General features: G+C 40.4%; 2 protein-coding genes and 1 pseudogene across 5 annotated transcripts; all 3 read right to left on the reverse strand.

The window, feature by feature from the left end:
- Positions 1-2,316: 2,316 nt before the first annotated feature.
- On the reverse strand, positions 2,317-5,051 carry LOC112265972 (forkhead box protein G1-like). Its single transcript, XM_024443483.2, has one exon. It carries the CDS (start codon positions 4,875-4,877, stop codon positions 3,570-3,572), a length of 1,308 nt encoding a protein of 435 aa, XP_024299251.1. The 5' UTR covers positions 4,878-5,051; the 3' UTR covers positions 2,317-3,569.
- A 484-nt stretch (positions 5,052-5,535) lies between these two features.
- Positions 5,536-7,131, reverse strand: LOC112266146 (peptidoglycan recognition protein). 4 transcript variants are annotated; one of them, XM_024443612.2, is made up of 4 exons: positions 6,867-7,131; positions 6,539-6,715; positions 6,330-6,448; positions 5,536-6,241 (listed from the first exon to the last, which is right to left on the reverse strand). In XM_024443612.2, the coding sequence occupies exons 1-4, from the start codon at positions 6,899-6,901 to the stop codon at positions 6,069-6,071; spliced, it is 504 nt and encodes a 167-aa protein (XP_024299380.2). In that variant the 5' UTR covers positions 6,902-7,131; the 3' UTR covers positions 5,536-6,068. The 4 variants fall into 4 exon arrangements, 1 of the variants encoding a protein (XP_024299380.2); XR_006078533.1 differs by lacking the exon at positions 6,330-6,448 and having other exon boundaries at positions 5,537-6,241; positions 6,517-6,712; positions 6,867-7,122; XR_006078531.1 differs by lacking the exon at positions 6,330-6,448 and having other exon boundaries at positions 5,537-6,241; positions 6,517-6,715; positions 6,867-7,086.
- A 316-nt stretch (positions 7,132-7,447) lies between these two features.
- LOC112266147 lies at positions 7,448-17,093 on the reverse strand (annotated as a pseudogene).
- Between the last annotated feature and the right edge of the window lie 571 nt (positions 17,094-17,664).

A 17,664-nucleotide genomic window follows, 5' to 3' on the forward strand; every position in this document is an offset into this window, starting at 1 on the left:
GGTACTTAATTGTTACCTTGAAATGCTTGATATTGAGATAAAAATGGCTGCGTTAGAACTTGAATACTTACAGAAACAGCAGCATGGCTATTTGTGGTGGTAATAGTGGGTTTCTTCAACAGGTGCTATTGAAGTTTCTGTCGAAATATGACCGTGAGTCTGACACAGAAACATGTTGAATGGGGTGGGGGAATGTGTGTTTGTCTTTATTCCTTGATACTCACTTCCTGTACCTCAAGTATCACAGAACCGACTCTTATGTTTTGAATGCATATGTCATACAACACATCACTTTTATATCACTATTTTTGTTTTTATTGCACACACATTATAAAATGGATCACATTATTACACATATAGCCTACAGTATATGTATGACATGCATGGAGTTCCCTGTACACAAACATTTGCACGCTTTAAAGGGAAAAAGATAACAAAAATAGCTAGTGTAGATATAGTACAAATCATGCAGAACATAGTCACCACCTCTGGGATGAAGCACTTCTCAAAGCATAAAGTGGCAAGAAAAAGTATGCAAACTCTTTGGAATGATCTGGATTTCTACATAAATTGGTCATAAAATTAGATCTGATCTTCATCTAAATCACAACAACAAACAGACAAACAAACTAATAACTTAAACTAATAACACACAAATTATTGTATCTTTCTTGTCTATATTGAATACATAATTTAAACATTCAGTGTAGTTTGGGAAAAGTATGTGAATCCCTACGCTAATGACTTCTCCAAAACCTAATTGGAGTCAGGAGTCAGCTAATGTGGAGTCCAGTCAATGAGAGGAGATTGGAGATGTTGGATAGAGCTGCCCTGCACTTTAAAAACCACTCAAAAATGTTGAGTTTGCTATTCACAAGAAACATTGCCCGATGTGATCCATGCCTCGAACAACAGAGATCTCAGAAGACCCAAGATTAAGAAATGTTGACTTGCATAAAGCTGAAAAGGGTTACAAACGTATCTCTAAAAGCCTTGATGTTCATCAGACCACGGTAAGACAAATTGTCTATACATGGAGAATGTTCAGCACTGTTGCTACTCTCCCTAGGAGTTTGTCCTGCAAAGATGACTGCAAGAGCACAGAGCGCTCAATGAGGTTAAGAAGAATCCTGGAGTGTAAGAGCACAGAGCGCTCAATGAGGTTAAGAAGAATCCTGGAGTGTCAGTGTAACGGATGTGAAACGGCTAGCTTAGTTAGCAGTGTGCGCTAAATAGCGTTTCAATCGGTGACGTCACTTGCTCTGAGACCTTGAAGTAGTAGTTCCCCTTGCTCTGCAAGGGCCACGGCTTTTGTGGAGCGATGGGTAACGATGCTTCGTGGGTGAATGTTGTTGATGTGTGCAGAGGGTCCCTGGTTCGCGCCCGGGTATGGGCGAGGGGACGGTCTAAAGTTATACTGTTACATCAGCTAAAGACTAACAGAAATCTCTGGAACATGCTACCATCTCCATTGACGGGTCTATGAAACAAGAATCGTGTTCATGGGAGGACAGCACAGAAGAAGCCACTGCTGTCCAAAAAAACCATTGCTGCACATCTGAAGTTCGCAAAAGAGCATCTGGATTTTCCACAGTGCTACTGGCAAAATATTATGTGGACAGATGAAACTAAAGTTGAGTTGTTTGGAAGGAACACACAACACTATGTGTGGAGAAAAAAATGCACATCACACCAACATCAAAACCTCATCCCAACTGTAAAGTATGGTGAAGGGAGTATCATGGTTTGGGGCTGCTTTGCTGCCTCAGGACCTGGGCAGCATAGACGGAAAAATGAATTCCCATGTTTATCAAGATATCTTACTGGAGAATGTAAGGCTATCTGTCCGCCAATTGAAGCTCAACAGAAGTTGGGGTGATGCAACATGACAACGACCCAAAACACAGGAGTAAATCAACAACAGAATGGCTTCAACAGAAGAAAATACTCATTCTGGAGTGGCCCATTCAGAGTCCTGACCTCAACCGGGCAGAGATGCTGTTGCATGACCTCGAGAGCGGTACACACCAGACATCCCAAGAATATTGCTGAACTTAAATAGTTTTGTAAAGAGGAATGGTCCAAAATTCTTCCTGACCATTGTGCAGGTCTGATCTGCAACTACATGAAACGTTTCGTTGAGGTTATTGCTGACAAAGGAGGGTCAACCAGTTATTAAATCCAAGGGTTCACATACTTGTTCCACCCTGCACAGTGAATGTTTACATGGTGTGTTCCATAATGACATGAAAAGTATAATTGTTTGTGTGTTATTAGTTTAAGCAGACTGTGTTTGTCTATTGTTGTGACTTAGATGAAGATCAGATCAAATTTCATGACCAATTTATGGAAGTCCAGGTAATTCCAAAGGGTTTTTCTTGCCACTGTATTTAGTTTAGTTGTATTCTAAAACGTAGGAAATGCTCAACACAGCATTGTGTTCATATTGAGACACAAATGGAGACAATCCCTATAGTTTTGATTTTGACGAAATAGACTAGTGCAGGAGAGACAATTCTTAGCCAATGTTTTATTTTTAATCCTGGAGTATCAAAACAATTATTGACTTTTGTTTCTAATTTATACATTATTTTAGTTGCATCAGAGTAAATACTTTATTCTAATACCTTTCCAGACGTGACTAAAGATTTCGTTAAGATTTCGTTTTAAATGAATTACGCACATCCTTCCTCAAGCAATACGATTGATAGAGGACATTTAAGAAGACGATTGTTATCTAAGTTTGTTTTAAGTTAACAGTGAATTGTTCAAGCACATCAATTTCTCAATTTATATTAATGGAAATAAGGCTATCATTGGACAATCTCGCCAGTTTTCTACAGATATCTGGAGAGCACTCATGGGACACTGTTGTACAAGTTATTTTCATTATTTTATATATATTTTAAATGATGTTCCATATAGCCAACATCCCTAAGACTTAGGCCTAAAAATCGCAAAACGGAGTTACGACACCAAGAACGAAAAAACGAATACAAATGTCAGCGAGTGATGAGCCTGTGCGTAAATGTAGCCTAAACGGTGATGCAACATCTCGCAATAGCAATCTCGACCCTGTTAATTAGCTTAACAGATGCCAAATAGTTGTATTTTACGACATCATTCACCATTGTGAAACTATCTTACAGCATCTCTCATCTTGTGACGTATAGTTGGTATTATATTTGGTATTTTAAAAGGCTACTAACGAAATGCTATCAAAGGAAAATACACTTTTAATTATCTGAACGCACCACAAATATTGCCCATTATTCGTGAAATAATACAACATTATTCTAGGTTATTGCACTGAAAAAAAAATTGAAATGGTGAGTGGTGATTTTACTAATACGTTTAGATGGAAATTGCACATTCACGCGTGACTGGCGATTATTTAAAAACGGATGATGAAATAAATGTTTTCTTTCCAAAGACAGATAGGACTATTTGGATAATAGCAAACTCACATCAATTATTTAAATCAATTTCGCAGTATTGGTAGACATTAGAAAGATACAATACTTAAAGAGAAACATACATTTTAAATTTAAATAGATAATTAAATATGGTCATTTCCCTGCATCCCAAGAAAGATTGGTGTTGAGGGTGCTCGTGTGGCTACTTGGAAGAAAATAATTAGGGAACTCCATGCATAAACTCCCCAAGCAATCCGATGGTCCATTCTTTCCGGAGTAAATGTGTCCGGCAGGAGATGCCTTGGATGAGGGGTACTCCTCCTGGCACCATGCATTGAACGTCACCGGGTGGGGTACCTGGTGATGCGAGTAAAAATAACTCGCTTGTCCGGAGAGCAGGTTAAAGGAACAAGGGTTAGCGAGAGACAAAGTGCATGGCAACGATGAAGAGGCGAATGTTGTGGCTGCGCTCATTTGGTGATGGCGACAGTACTGCGCATCTCCACCCATGCCAACATAAGACGACTCTTGGTTTGTTTGGAAGATTCGGTCTGCCCTAGCATTTATGGCACTCACGGTGGTGTGGTGTGACCGTTGAGAAAGGATCGAGGTGGCATAGTTGGACTGATGGGGCCCTACATATGACCCTGTGCCCGGGTATGAGTGCGCAGGATGTTGAAGGTTTAGAAACGATGGCACCGGCCAATAAAATGACCCAGTGAACGCCAGCCCGGCGGCAGTGGTGGTCAAACGCGAATCCCGTTTAATTTCCAACTTTGCCCGGGTGCCCGCCGTGGAACGGCACCGGAGTTTACCAGTTGTGCCAGCTATGAACATGTTCTCACTTGAAGGGTCAAGCATCCAGTAGTTGCCTTTGCCTGGGTCATCATAATGGCGAGGTATTTTGACAAAGCACTTGTTCAGACTCAGGTTATGTCGGATGGAATTCTGCCATCCTTTTCTATTTTCTCGATAGTAAGGGAAATTACCTATGATGAACTCATAAATGCCGTTGAGGGTAAGCCTTCGCTCCGGGCTCTGGCTAATAGCCATCATTATCAGAGCGTTATAGCTGAAAGGAGGTTTCTCCGGTTTGTCTTTTCCCTCTACTCCTCCACATGTCTTCACCTCTCCAACTCTCTCCGTATCTTCTCCGTCTTCTCTTTTGCCATTTCTGGAGACTCGTTTGTCCTCTTGGACGGCGTATTCTTTATTATCACAGTTTTTGTCTCTATGTAAATCATATTTTCTATCTTGAGCACTAACTTCTTTAGGCCTAGCAGATAGACCCGAAGAAATGTGTTTTCTGGAAAGGGGCTTGGAGCATCCGGAAAGGATCCCATCCAGTGCGGCGCCGTCGTCACTCATCACTCCCTCTCGTCGAAACAGCAGGCTGCTGATGCTGAATGAAGACTTGTTGAAAAATCTGACAGGGGCTTTCAAATCCTCCATATTCAACATCACCCAGTTCCCACGGTGTCTGGCAGTCTGAAGAGAAGGAATGTCTAAATCCACGAATAAGACGCACAACGTATTAGGGTGCGAAAGACTAAATGCGCCCCTCGTGCGCTGCCAAATTCACTGACTGATCGATGAACTCACAGGCTCAATTATAACACTTCCGAGGAGCGTGACAGTCAAACCTCTCACCTGCGTCTCGCCCTTTGGTACTGCCTCTCTCTACTCCTTTCCATTTGTTTACACAATAACCTGGCAAACAGCCAATCAAATACGAATTAGGTGAAGGTGTGTAAGTAATTCAGGAGGAGGTAAACTCTTAAGGTAAGTAAACAAACCGAGAATTTAAAAGAGACATAGGTGCGGGGCAGCTTGTGACGCCTAGACGTCTGCCTGCAGGGCATGCGGCTTCCTGCATAACAGTTGACAAGTAAGAATTGTTGTAACGTCAAGGCGTACAGCATGAAGCTGCATTTATGTTTCATATTTTCCTCTCTTTTCTCCCCCTTAATCCTACACCATGCAATACAAGCGTACACTTGTTTGGAATGTTGTGCCTTTAAACATCGCTTACAATGTTGAAACATTTACAGGTAGGCCTACAAGCTTTTCTCCCTTTGACAAATTATGTTTTTTTTTGTGTGATTTGCGAAGTCATTTCAATTTAATTCCAAAAGCTTAAACTCATCCAGCACAACACAGCAAGTCAGGACAATATAATATTTTGGGCACCCAAAATTGAAGTCCCATCCAGTTTTCTGTCAATAGTTAGTATTTGTTCAGCAGCATATTTTTTATTTATTTACTCTATTAATGTGAGTTACTCTTACACCTTTCTCAGTTCTTATTTCCTAGAAAACTTTATAGCAGCACACTCATAGAAAAAGGAATATAATGGTATGTGGACAATTTTATGTGAATACCAAAATAAATAATAACGTTTAGTCTTAATATTTCTACTAAACAGATGCATTTTACAACTTTAATATTTTACCTCTACAATTACACTGTGAATGGGTGGCAATAATTTCAGAATCTGTTTGCACATCAATTGCCACATCAATTTCCAGGACCGAGTTTAGGTAACCCTGCTAGTATCGGCCATGGCTACGATGTTCTGGGTAATCTCTTCCATCAGCCAATTCTCTCTGTCTTTCGAACCAGTAACAATTGAGTCTGTGGATGATGTTATGTTCAGGGAAATTTGAGATGTTTTAGTGCAGCATATAGTCTCTCCCCAGGACATTCGGTGTCCCTCAAGTCTCTGTGCCCAAGTAGGATAAATACAGGGTGAAAATGTCCCTGGGAAACCCCACACTGCAGGAGCTGTTTAACAGATGACTTGGCTGCTGGACTGGGGCTCTCATCTGAAACAGAGAAGCATAACCCATTGGTACCAATGCCTTACACACTGTAAGGACCGGGAGATGGAAAGTCCAATATTGTGTTTTTTACTGTTGAAGTTGCCCATGAAGGCAATGGCCAAAGAGTTGTGGTTGTTGCCCTTGGTATGTGTGCCCACAACACCCCAGCCACGGCCCTCATACACTGTGCAATCTCCCCCAATAAGAAAGCTGCAAATGCCAGAAAACAGTTATTATGCATATAGTATTATCCTAAGACAATGAATGATGGAAAATACCTGGAAAGGAGAGGTCACTCACTTGTATCCAATGTCATCAAAGTTCCTATCCTGCATATGCATTCTCTGTATGTGGATGAGCTGATGCCCCCACAATGCAGTGCCGTGTGGTGTATGACAACTCTTTGAGCAGGATACTTGAGGGTCTCCCGGCATTGAGGGGCTGCTGCTCCCCACTGTCCCCGAGTAACCACCTCTACTGAAATGCATACATATGGGTAACTAACCACAGTAAATCTGTACCATATCCAAACTGTAGACCTAACAATTCACTTTAGTTTACCCATTCATAACAAAGTATCATCAGATATCATAACCTTTCGACAGAACTCATATAGGTACTTCCTTACCAGTGACTCTTACGTCCATGTATTATACTATCCATAATTACTTTTCATTCCGTCGCTAGAGGTCATTGAAAAGAGGCAGTTTCCTTGACGTTCCTCAGAATAAGTGACTTGTTAACAACATATTGTTAAAGGGTATGTGGACTGTGTTTCTCCAGCGGGTTATTACATGTTATGCGTACTTTCCTTTCATGTGCATGCCAATCATATTACTCATGCTTTCCCCAATGACACTATTACACTCAGTGGGTCTAAAACGCTTTGAAAAATACACATTTGGAAATACACTGCAGTGCCAAACAGATATGCCTAGATACAAAAAGGGAAGTCGAAGCTACACCAATAAAGAGTAACATTTCATATGCCCAACTATAAAAGATAATACCCTTTTTACCTTCTATATTTCAGCTCTTTTTTTTGGATGCAAGTATTGCAACAGAGATCAGGTCACATGATTGCGTAACAATGGAAATTCAGGAAACATTTCAAATACACAACAGTGGCATGCAGTCTTAGAGAAGTCTTTCAATCAAGTTTTTGAAAGAAAACAGAAGCATTTCACAACAAAAGTTTGTCTTATTTAATTTCAAATACATGTAAAAAGTACTAGAGCTAATACATTAACAAAATGATGTCCCAACAGGTGTTCCTCCACAACATGGTAAGAAATGGCATTTAAATGGTCCATACAAATCTTAGCAGTTCCTGTACGTACACTCCAACAAGATGATGAAGATCTAACACACAAAGTTAGTATTCCTGTAAAGGTTTCTGATTTGGTAGAGTATTTTAGGCCCACACAACCACCAGTCTTTCTGTTTTCAGCAACAGTGAACCCCAATGAGACATAGTGGACTGTTGGGCAACAGCAGAGACTGTGGATGCATACATCAGACCTCCTCTTCATCCTCCTCACTCTGTCCAGCGATGTCCACAGTGAGGGGCTGTGCAGACATAGTACAGCCTCATGACATCCTGCATAGAAAATAAAGCAGTAACTTTCATATACACCACATACCAATGTCTCCATATAGCTCAGTGGACTCTATAATACTCTAGTATTTCTAGATTTACCAACTATTTGGGGACAGTGGGTGTTCTATGATTAGCAACGTACCTCAGCCTTCATACTGTGTGACTGGAAAAACACTGCCACCTTGTGGCCGCACATGAAAAGAGAGGGAAGAGATCAATATTTTAGATTTATCTGGAAGGGAGATACCTTGTCAATTGTACAACTGAATGCATTCACAAGAAATGTATCTTCCGCATATAACCCAACCCCTCTGAATCAGAGAGGTGCGGGGGGTGCCATAATCGACGTCCACGTCTTCGGCGCCCGGGGAACAGTGGGTTAACTGCCTTGCTCAGGGGCAGAATGACAGATTTCTACCTTGTCAGCTGACATTATTTTGAAATGATATAGTTTGTGAATATAAATAGTGTGGAGAAATTGCCTGGTTTCAGAGAGCTAGAGGAGGGAGATAGAGAACAAGGGTTTGTTTGAGTGTGGTTGTGTTGGCCACCCTCACTTTGGGCAGGGGTGAACCTCTGTCTGAGGTAGCGTTGGATCCTGGAACACATCTCCAATGATCTGCTCAACTCACTGAGGAGAGAAGAGACAGAGAGGTGAGACTGAGAGAAGAGTTATAGAGAAGAGACAGACCTGCCAACCCTGTCCAAGTTAAGAGTACCCTCAGCGCTCGTGCGTGTGCTGTTTGTGAGTCTGATCGCAAAATGTCTTTCTTGACAGCGTTCCATTTACACATATGGTGAAAGTCACAATCAATATCTAATTAGAAAGAACGCACAAAGGGCCTTTATTCTTGGAGTTTTTAAAAAACATTTTATTAAACAAATAATAACAAGTTATTTGTTTAAAAACCTCTTGAGGATAGGGAGACACTAGCGTCTCAACTGGCCAATTGCCAGGGGAAATGCAGAGCGCCAGATTCAAATAAAATGCTATTAAATTCAAACTTTCATTAAATCACACATGTAAGATACTCAATTAAAGCTACACTCGTTGTGAATCCAGCCAACATGTCAGATTTTAAAAATGCTTTTCGGCGAAAGCATAAGAAGCTATTATCTGATAGCATGCACCCATCTTCACCAGTAGTAAACAAAAGAGCTAGCGTAGCAGGCGCTACACAAAACGCTGAAATAATGCATTACCTTTGACGAGTTTCTTTTGTTGGCACTCCAGTATGTTCCATAAACATCACAATTGGTCCTTTTGTACGATTAATTCCATCCATATATATCGAAAATGTCCACTTATAAAGCCCGTTTGATCCATAAAAAAAACAGCTTAAGAAAAACCCAACGTCACTACAAAATATTTCAAAAGTTGCCTATAAACTTTGCCAAAATATTTCAAACTACTTTTGTAATACAACGTTAGGTATTTTTAAACGTTAATAATCGATCAAATTGTAGACTGGGCAATCTGTATTCAATACATTGAACGAAAAGAAACCAACTCTGCTCATCACGTCTTGTGCAACTCACAAAAGGGTCCCCCGTTCCGAGTTGGCCTACTTCCTGTTAAGACAAAGAAATAACCTCAGCCATATTCCAAACACTGGGACATCGTGTGGAAGATGTAGGAACTGAAAGTATATTTCTATTAAATTTCCAATGGCAAAGATAATATAGGGAAGAGAGATGGGAAAAAAAAAATAATAATTCTGAACAGTTAGTCCTCTGGGTTTTGCCTGCTACATAAGTTCTGTTATACTCATATACATGATTCAAACAGTTTTAGAAACTTCAGAGTGTTTTCTATCCAAATCTATGAATAATATGCATATTTTATATTCTTGGCATGAGTAGCAGGAAGTTGAAATTGGGCACTATTTACCCAAAAGTGAAAATTCTGCCCCCTAGCTTTTTAAGGTACAACATGTACAAACGTCTTATCTGCGATAAAAAAAAAACACTCTGATATAAGAACAAGGGCATCAGTATCAAATAAACATGTTATCCATAATAAAAACAAAAAAGCTATGATAGGAAACAGTGGGTAGAGGAACGCTTGTCACCTCTCAAACAGGGCCAATCACTAGGGCTAGCTCACAAGTATTGGATTTTTAGACACGGTTCCTAATCAACACTAAAAGCAAACTCATTTTGAAAACATAAAAACAAAATCAAATTATAGCATCGACACAGACCGCAAACTGGCTACACAAAGCATAAGTAGGCTACCGTAAGGGGAATCTGAACGCTGTTCGCTAGAAGAGTCAGGTGTTTCAGACTATGCAAATGTGCCTATTGTATTTCTTTGCAGCGCGTACGTAATTTCAGATTTTCGAAATTGATAAAATCTCAAATCTAGTGCAAAGGCATTTTAGAAGCATTGCCTCTATAGCTAATACCGGACACTCATTCATTCTTCATCGCGCAGTCTTCTAAACTCCCGACTCCATTTAATGCCAAGATGTTTATATTTATTATTATACCTTTGTAATGATTTTGTGACGTAGATCATGATTACAGTTCCAGTCTATCAGGTTGCGTGATCCTCGTAATGTTACGTGAAAAATGCAACTAATGGGACGCAGAATTAAATGTATATCACACTCGCACAAATACGACCAGTTATTTTTCCTATTAGCATTTAATTTATTTCACTAGCAAATCTATTGAACTGCTGGCACTTTAGAGCCCACTGAATGTCCATCTTATGATCGCTAACGTTAGCTTAAAACAATTACTGTTTACCTTTCCACAACACACGGAGTCGAAAAGGGATTTGTCCATGTGTTAACGCACACCAATATCTCTACCTGTACATGACCATCTGATCATTTATCACTCCAGTGTTATTAATCTGCAAAATTGTAATTATTCGCCTACCTCCTCATGCCTTTTGCACACAATGTATATAGACTCCCCCTTTTTTTCTCTCTCTCTACTGTGATATTGACTTGTTAATTGTTTACTCCATGTGTAACTCTGTGTTGTCTGTTCACACTGCTATGCTTTATCTTGGCCAGGTCGCAGTTGCAAATGAGAACCTGTTCTCAACTAGCCTACCTGGTTAAATAAAGGTGAAAAAAACAAACAAAAAACAGCTGACAGTCGGCAAACTCAGCATCACAACAAACAGGAGGGGCAGACACGAGGTAGCTACGTCGAATGATGATGTATTAATTTCCAAGTCCTTTGACGCAAACTCCGTACATGTCTGCGTGTTGCAGCTTGAGAATCGGGATGTTAGATTTACTCAGTGGATTTATTTTTATTAAATGTTTTGTTTTAAACAAAAAAACAGGCCCTATTAATTTATGCGTACTTTTAACTCGGATCTCGTACCTGCATACATGGACAGAGAATTGCGTATTTGGTACGCAAAATGAGTGCATGTTGGCAGCCCTGCAGATATGAGACAGATGTGAGACAGAGAGAAGAAACAGATATGAGACAGAGAGAAGATACAGATACGAGACAGAGAGTGTGAGAGAGAGATGAGCAGTGCTTAATTTGAGCAGGATCCCGCACCTCTCAGATTTGACTTTATTTGTTCCGGCACCTATTTGCCCATATCCGGTACCTCTCGCGGCATGATTTATAAATTATTTCACTGTTCGCACTGTAGTCATTCTAATGAAAGCGATCAGCATTAAATCGAGCTGCCTCGTTATTTATCCCGTACCCCAGAAAGACCATCATGTAAAAGCGCGGTGAGCCTTCTATGTAATCCTCCTATCCTCTTATTTGTACATATAGGTTATGGGGTAGGGCCAGTGGCATAAGTAACGAGGAGTAGTGTCGTGAAGATGTCTCTAAGAAATAACGTCACGTAGCCTAGTCGTCTCCCTACTGAATTTAAATCGTGGGAAAGACAAACAATTTTTTAAATAATCAAAGGCAAACTAGTTTGACATTTTTCAAGTCCAAAAAAACAGAGAAAGAAGGTGAATCGAACCCAGAACGAGCCAGAGAACTGTCAGTGCAGGACGAGAGGAGTGAGGGGAAAACTGTTCCTGATGGCGATGCTAATCCCGCCAGTTCAGCATTACCATCGGCACCTCCACTAGCTAGTAGGCCTATTAGCAGGCCTACCTACTCAACCGAGTGGGTGATCTTTTTTAAATTTATTTTTATTTCACCTTTATTTAACCAGGTAGGCCAGTTGAGAACAAGTTCTCATTTACAACTGCGACTTGGCCAAGATAAAGCAAAGCAGTGCGACAACAACAACAACACAGAGTTACACATGTATAGTCAATAACACAATAGAAAATCTGTATACAGTGTGTGCAAATGAAGTAAGGAGGTAAGGCAATAAATAGGCCGTAGTGGCGAAGTAATTACAATTTAGCAGTTAACACTGGAGTGATAGATTTGCAGATGAGGATGTACAAGTATAAATACTGATATAAATACTGGTGTGCAAAAGAGCAGAGAAAAAACAAAAATATGGAGATTAGGTATTCTTTATTTCACCTTTATTTAACCAGGTAGGCAAGTTGAGAACAAGTTCTCATTTACAATTGCGACCTGGCCAAGATAAAGCAAAGCAGTTTGACACATACAACGACACACATGGAGTGAAACAAACATACAGTCAATAATACAGTATAAACAAGTCTATATACGATGTGAGCAAATGAGGTGAGATAAGGGAGGTAAAGGCAAAAAAAGGCCAAGGTGGCAAAGTAAATACAATATAGCAAGTAAAACACTGGAATGGTAGATTTGCAGTGGAAGAATGTGCAAAGTAGAAATAAAAATAATGGGGTGCAAAGGAGCAAAATAAATACAGTAGGGAAAGAGGTAGTTGTTTGGGCTAAATGATAGGTGGGCTATGTACAGGTGCAGTAATATGTGAGCTGCTCTGACAGTTGGTGCTTAAAGCTAATGAGGGAGATAAGTGTTTCCAGTTTCAGAGATTTTTGTAGTTCGTTCCAGTCATTGGCACCAGAGAACTGGAAGGAAAGGTGGCCAACGAAAGAATTGGTTTTGGGGGTGACCAGAGAGATATACCTGCTGGAGCACGTGCTACAGGTGGGTTATGCTATGGTGACCAGCGAGTTGAGATAAGGGGGGACTTTACCTAGCAGGGTCTTGTAGATGACATGGAGCCAGTGGGTTTGGCGACGAGTATGAAGCAAGGGCCAGCCAACGAGAGCGTACAGGTCGCAATGGTGGGTAGTATATGGGGCTTTGGTGACAAAACGGATTGCACTGTGATAGACTGCATCCAATTCGTTGAGTATGGTATTGGAGGCTATTTTGTAAATGACATCGCCGAAGTCGAGGATTGGTAGGATGGTCAATTTTACAAGGGTATGTTTGGCAGCATGAGTGAAGGATGCTTTGTTGCGAAATAGGAAGCCAATTCTAGATTTAACTTTGGATTGGAGATGTTTGATGTGGGTCTGGAAGGAGAGTTTACAGTCTAACCAGACACCTAGGTATTTGTTGTTGTCCACGTATTCTAAGTCAGAGCCATCCAGAGTAGTGATGTTGGACAGGCGGGCAGGTGCAGGCAGCGATCAGTTGAAGAGCCTGCATTTAGTTTTACTTGTATTTAAGAGCAGTTGGAGGCCACGGAAGGAGAGTTGTATGGCATTGAAGCTTGCCTGGAGGGTTGTTAACAGTGTCCAAAGAAGGGCCAGAAGTATACAGAATGGTGTCGTCTACGTAGAGGTGGATCAAAGACTCACCCGCAGCAAGAGCGACATCATTGATATATACAGAGAAAAGAGTCGGCCCGAGAATTGAACCCTGTGGCACCCCCATAGAGACTGCCAGAGGTCCGGACAACAGGCCCTCCGATTTGACACACTGAACTCTATCTGAGAAGTAGTGAACCAGGCGAGGCAGTCATTAGAGAAACCAAGGCTGTTGAGTCTGCCGATAAGAATACGGTGATTGACAGAGTCGAAAGCCTTGGCCAGGTCGATGAAGACGGCTGCACAGTACTGTTTTTTATCAATGATAGTTATGATATCGTTTAGGACCTTGAGCGTGCCTGAGGTGCACCCGTGACCAGCTCGGAAACCGGATTGCATAGCGGAGAAGGTACGGTGGGATTCAAGGTGGTCGATGATCTGTTTGTTCACTTGGCTTTCGAATACTTTAGAAAGGCAGGGCAGGATGGATATAGGTCTGTCACAGTTTGGGTCTAGAGTGTCACCCCCTTTGAAGAGGGGGATGACCGCAGCCGCTTTCCAATCTTTAGGAATCTCAGACAATACGAAAGAGAGGTTGAACAGACTAGTAATAGGGGTTGCGACAATGGCGGCGGATAATTTTAGGATGAGAGTGTCCAGATTGTCTAGCCCAGCTGATTTGTAGGGATCCAAATTCTGCAGCTCTTTCAGGACATCAGCTGTCTGGATTTGGGTGAAGGAGAAGCGGGGGGGGATCTATGCATCTATGTCTTATTGACATGGATGCAGCTGTTGTCTGCTTCTTGTTTATGGTCACAGTTCCTGCACTGTTGAGATACACACAACAGTCAAAAATGTCGACTACATTCATGCATTTACTTGTTTAAACAATTTAATGCCCAAACACTTCCAAACCAATAAGGTAGTGCATGAAACTAGCTAGCTAATCCATTTGGAGGGGGTATGAATGAACATCAGTCATCACACTTACTGCATAGAGCAGGATGCGATTCTCCTTGTCTTCTTTAGGATACAACATGTTGTTGTTGTAACAGAATGGAACAATTTTGTTATAATATTATAACTAGGTAGACTATCCTGGTCCTGTCAGAGAAGGAGACTGCAACAAAATATAATAGATACTAGCTAGTCTTTAGCTAGCAGGATAATGTTATCTAGCTACTACTAACTTAGTTATACATCTTCTAACTTCTTTCGAGCTTCTTGCCGTTCTTGACAAAATCGGATCCCAACAAATCCTCTATAGCCATTTGAATTTGTTTACAAATATAATCTACTAAATAATATCATAACTCAGTTTCAGGCTATCAAGCTAGCTATCTAGCATCAGCGTCTCGTCAGCAACACATAAATGGTTTTTACGGTTCACGGGATTTCAGAAACGTTCTAAATAAAAGTTCCCCACTTATTAGTAGAAAAGTGTCAATAACCTGTATTTGTTAATGATATATGAAAAAGAATTGTCGAAACATGAACAATTATTCATATTTGTTCATATTTAAGTGGCATTTGTATTAAATTGCGGTCAAATAAATTCCCCCAATGTGAATCACTGCATATGGAATACATAATGGCTTATAGAGCAAAAACTATTCTGGGTGCCGCAGTAAAAGTATTGTAGGGAATACTCAGTAGGCTCTGTCTATAGAATGTATATATGGTGTCATGTCATGGGGCTCTGAATAATACGGAGTGTTGCTGGCCTTATACTCCACCCATTCCATTGGCCACAGTGCAAATTATTGTATATGGAATACATATTGGCTTAAAGGGCAAACACTATTGCAGTAAAAGTAATGTAGGCAATACTCAATAGGGTCTGTATATATACTCAATAGGTAAAGTATATATGGTGTCATTTCATGGTGCTCTGAATAATTACTCCATCCTATAAACCAATATGTATTCCAAATACAGGGATTTACATTGAGGCCAATGTAATGAGTGGAGTAAAAGGCCAGCAACACTCAGTATTATTCAGAGCCCCATGAAATGACAACAAATAGGTTCGACAGACCCTATTGAGTACTCCCCAACCCACTTTTACATTGGAACAAATCATATTTTTTCTCTATAAGCCAATATGTAATGCATATAAAGTGATTTGTACTTTGGCTTATGTAATGGGTGGAGTAAAAGGTCAGCAACACTCCGTATTATCCAGAGCCCCGTGAAATGACACCATATATACATTCTACAGACCCTACTGAGTACTCCCCAACCCACTTTACATCGGCATAAATAATCTTTTTTCCTGTACATTGCTATATTGGTACAATTTAGAGTCCAGGCACTCCATTTTAAGCTGTTTGACCACAGTAAAAGTCCAGCAACACTTTCTATGAACTAGCTTTTGTTCAAACTCCTCTGAATTGCACTCCTGAGACTCTAGTAACTAGACTGGACTCTGGTTTTATGGTCACACATCGATCGTTTTTGCTGTACAGTGCAATGTTTTGTGCAATCCAACAAAAATACAATAAGACTTTTTTTAAACATTCATTTCAAATTGCATCCTTGAACAATATATAGTAATAATGTAGTTATAATAACATACGTTTAACATTATGCAATATGCAAAGAAAAAATATAGATTTTGTATCATACACATAGCGTTTTACCGCACGCTTTTATTTTAAAGGCAAACTCCAAAAACTGGAAGTGTGGATAGATAACAGCTAGTGTTGACGCTAATCTATCTCCCGTTTTGATTTTTTATTCATTTAATATTTTAGAAAAAAATGATCGAAGTATATATTCTTGGGGGGTTCTTTTTTACATTTTATTTGTATTAACAACAAATCAATAAGTACATGGGGGACTTAATAAATTCTTATTTATAATGATAGCTTACCCCGGCCAAACCCTAACAACGCTGGGCCAAACCCTAACGACGCTGGGCCAAACCCTAACGACGCTGGGCCAAACCCTAACGACGCTGGGCCAAACCCTAACGACGCTGGGCCAAACCTTAACGACGCTGGGCCAAACCCTAACGACGCTGGGCCAAACCCTAACGACGCTGGGCCAAACCCTAACGACGCTGGGCCAAACCCTAACGACGCTGGGCCAAACCTTAACGACGCTGGGCCAAACCTTAACGACGCTGGGCCAAACCCTAACGACGCTGGGCCAATCACGGCCGGTTGTGATACAGACTGGAATCAAACCAGAGTCTGTAGTGACAACTCTAGCACTGAGATGCAGTGCTTTGGACTGCTGTGCCACTCGGGAGCTAAGAGGTACAATATCACATTACACAAGGACCTTAATAAGGGACAAACAGCTTTTTTGTTGGTAGAGTATTTAATTGTCTTAAAATATAGTTCAATATATTTTTGTAAGGTAAGAAAATTAGGTGTTTTGTTTGTAAATTTACATTTGTGAATATGAAATTTGGCCAAAAGGATAATGAAATTAATGACATAAGTAGGGTAGTGGTTGTTCTGGCTCAGGTTCATGGAGACATGCCATTCCACTGAACCTGCCCAGGAGACGCTTCCTTAGCCACTGAAGATCCTCCAGTGTGGTACCTTGGGACAGAGGGTTGTAGTCTTCGACTGGCTTCCTCCACTTGCATTCCACATCCGTACCCGCGATATTGTGAACTGCCAAAATAGGCTGCATGGCTACACTTATGAGCTCCACAGAAGCATTCACATGTGGCAGAGAGAATCCTCTGGTCACCTACTTGCCAAGAGGAAGGTGCCACATGCCTTTCAATGCATAACTTTGAACACCTTGAAATGCATTTGTTGTAAGAAATCTTCTTTGTAAAAAAAGTTTGATTTGATTGATGACATTACAGCTGTAATTTTCACGAGGACAAGTAGTGTTTTTACATAAACTTAATTGATAACTTTAGATTATATTGCTTGACATATCAATCATATAGTGGGAAGAATCCTATGAAAACGGTCATAAACATGTCATAATGTCATAACAGCTGACATAACTTGTCATAACCTGTCATAATGTGGTCATAGCACTGTCATGACCCATATATTTACACCGGTTGTGACATATATTGCGTTATTTTATGGCTGGTTATGTCAAAACCCACATTTATTCAAATGATTTTTCCTTTAGTTTGAAAGTTTGTTTCTTAAATCTTTAGTAGTTTTTGTAATTAATTCTTTACAGTCATGTTT

The sequence above is a fragment of the Oncorhynchus tshawytscha genome, linkage group LG13, assembly GCF_018296145.1.
Source record: "Oncorhynchus tshawytscha isolate Ot180627B linkage group LG13, Otsh_v2.0, whole genome shotgun sequence".
NCBI lineage: Eukaryota > Metazoa > Chordata > Actinopteri > Salmoniformes > Salmonidae > Oncorhynchus > Oncorhynchus tshawytscha.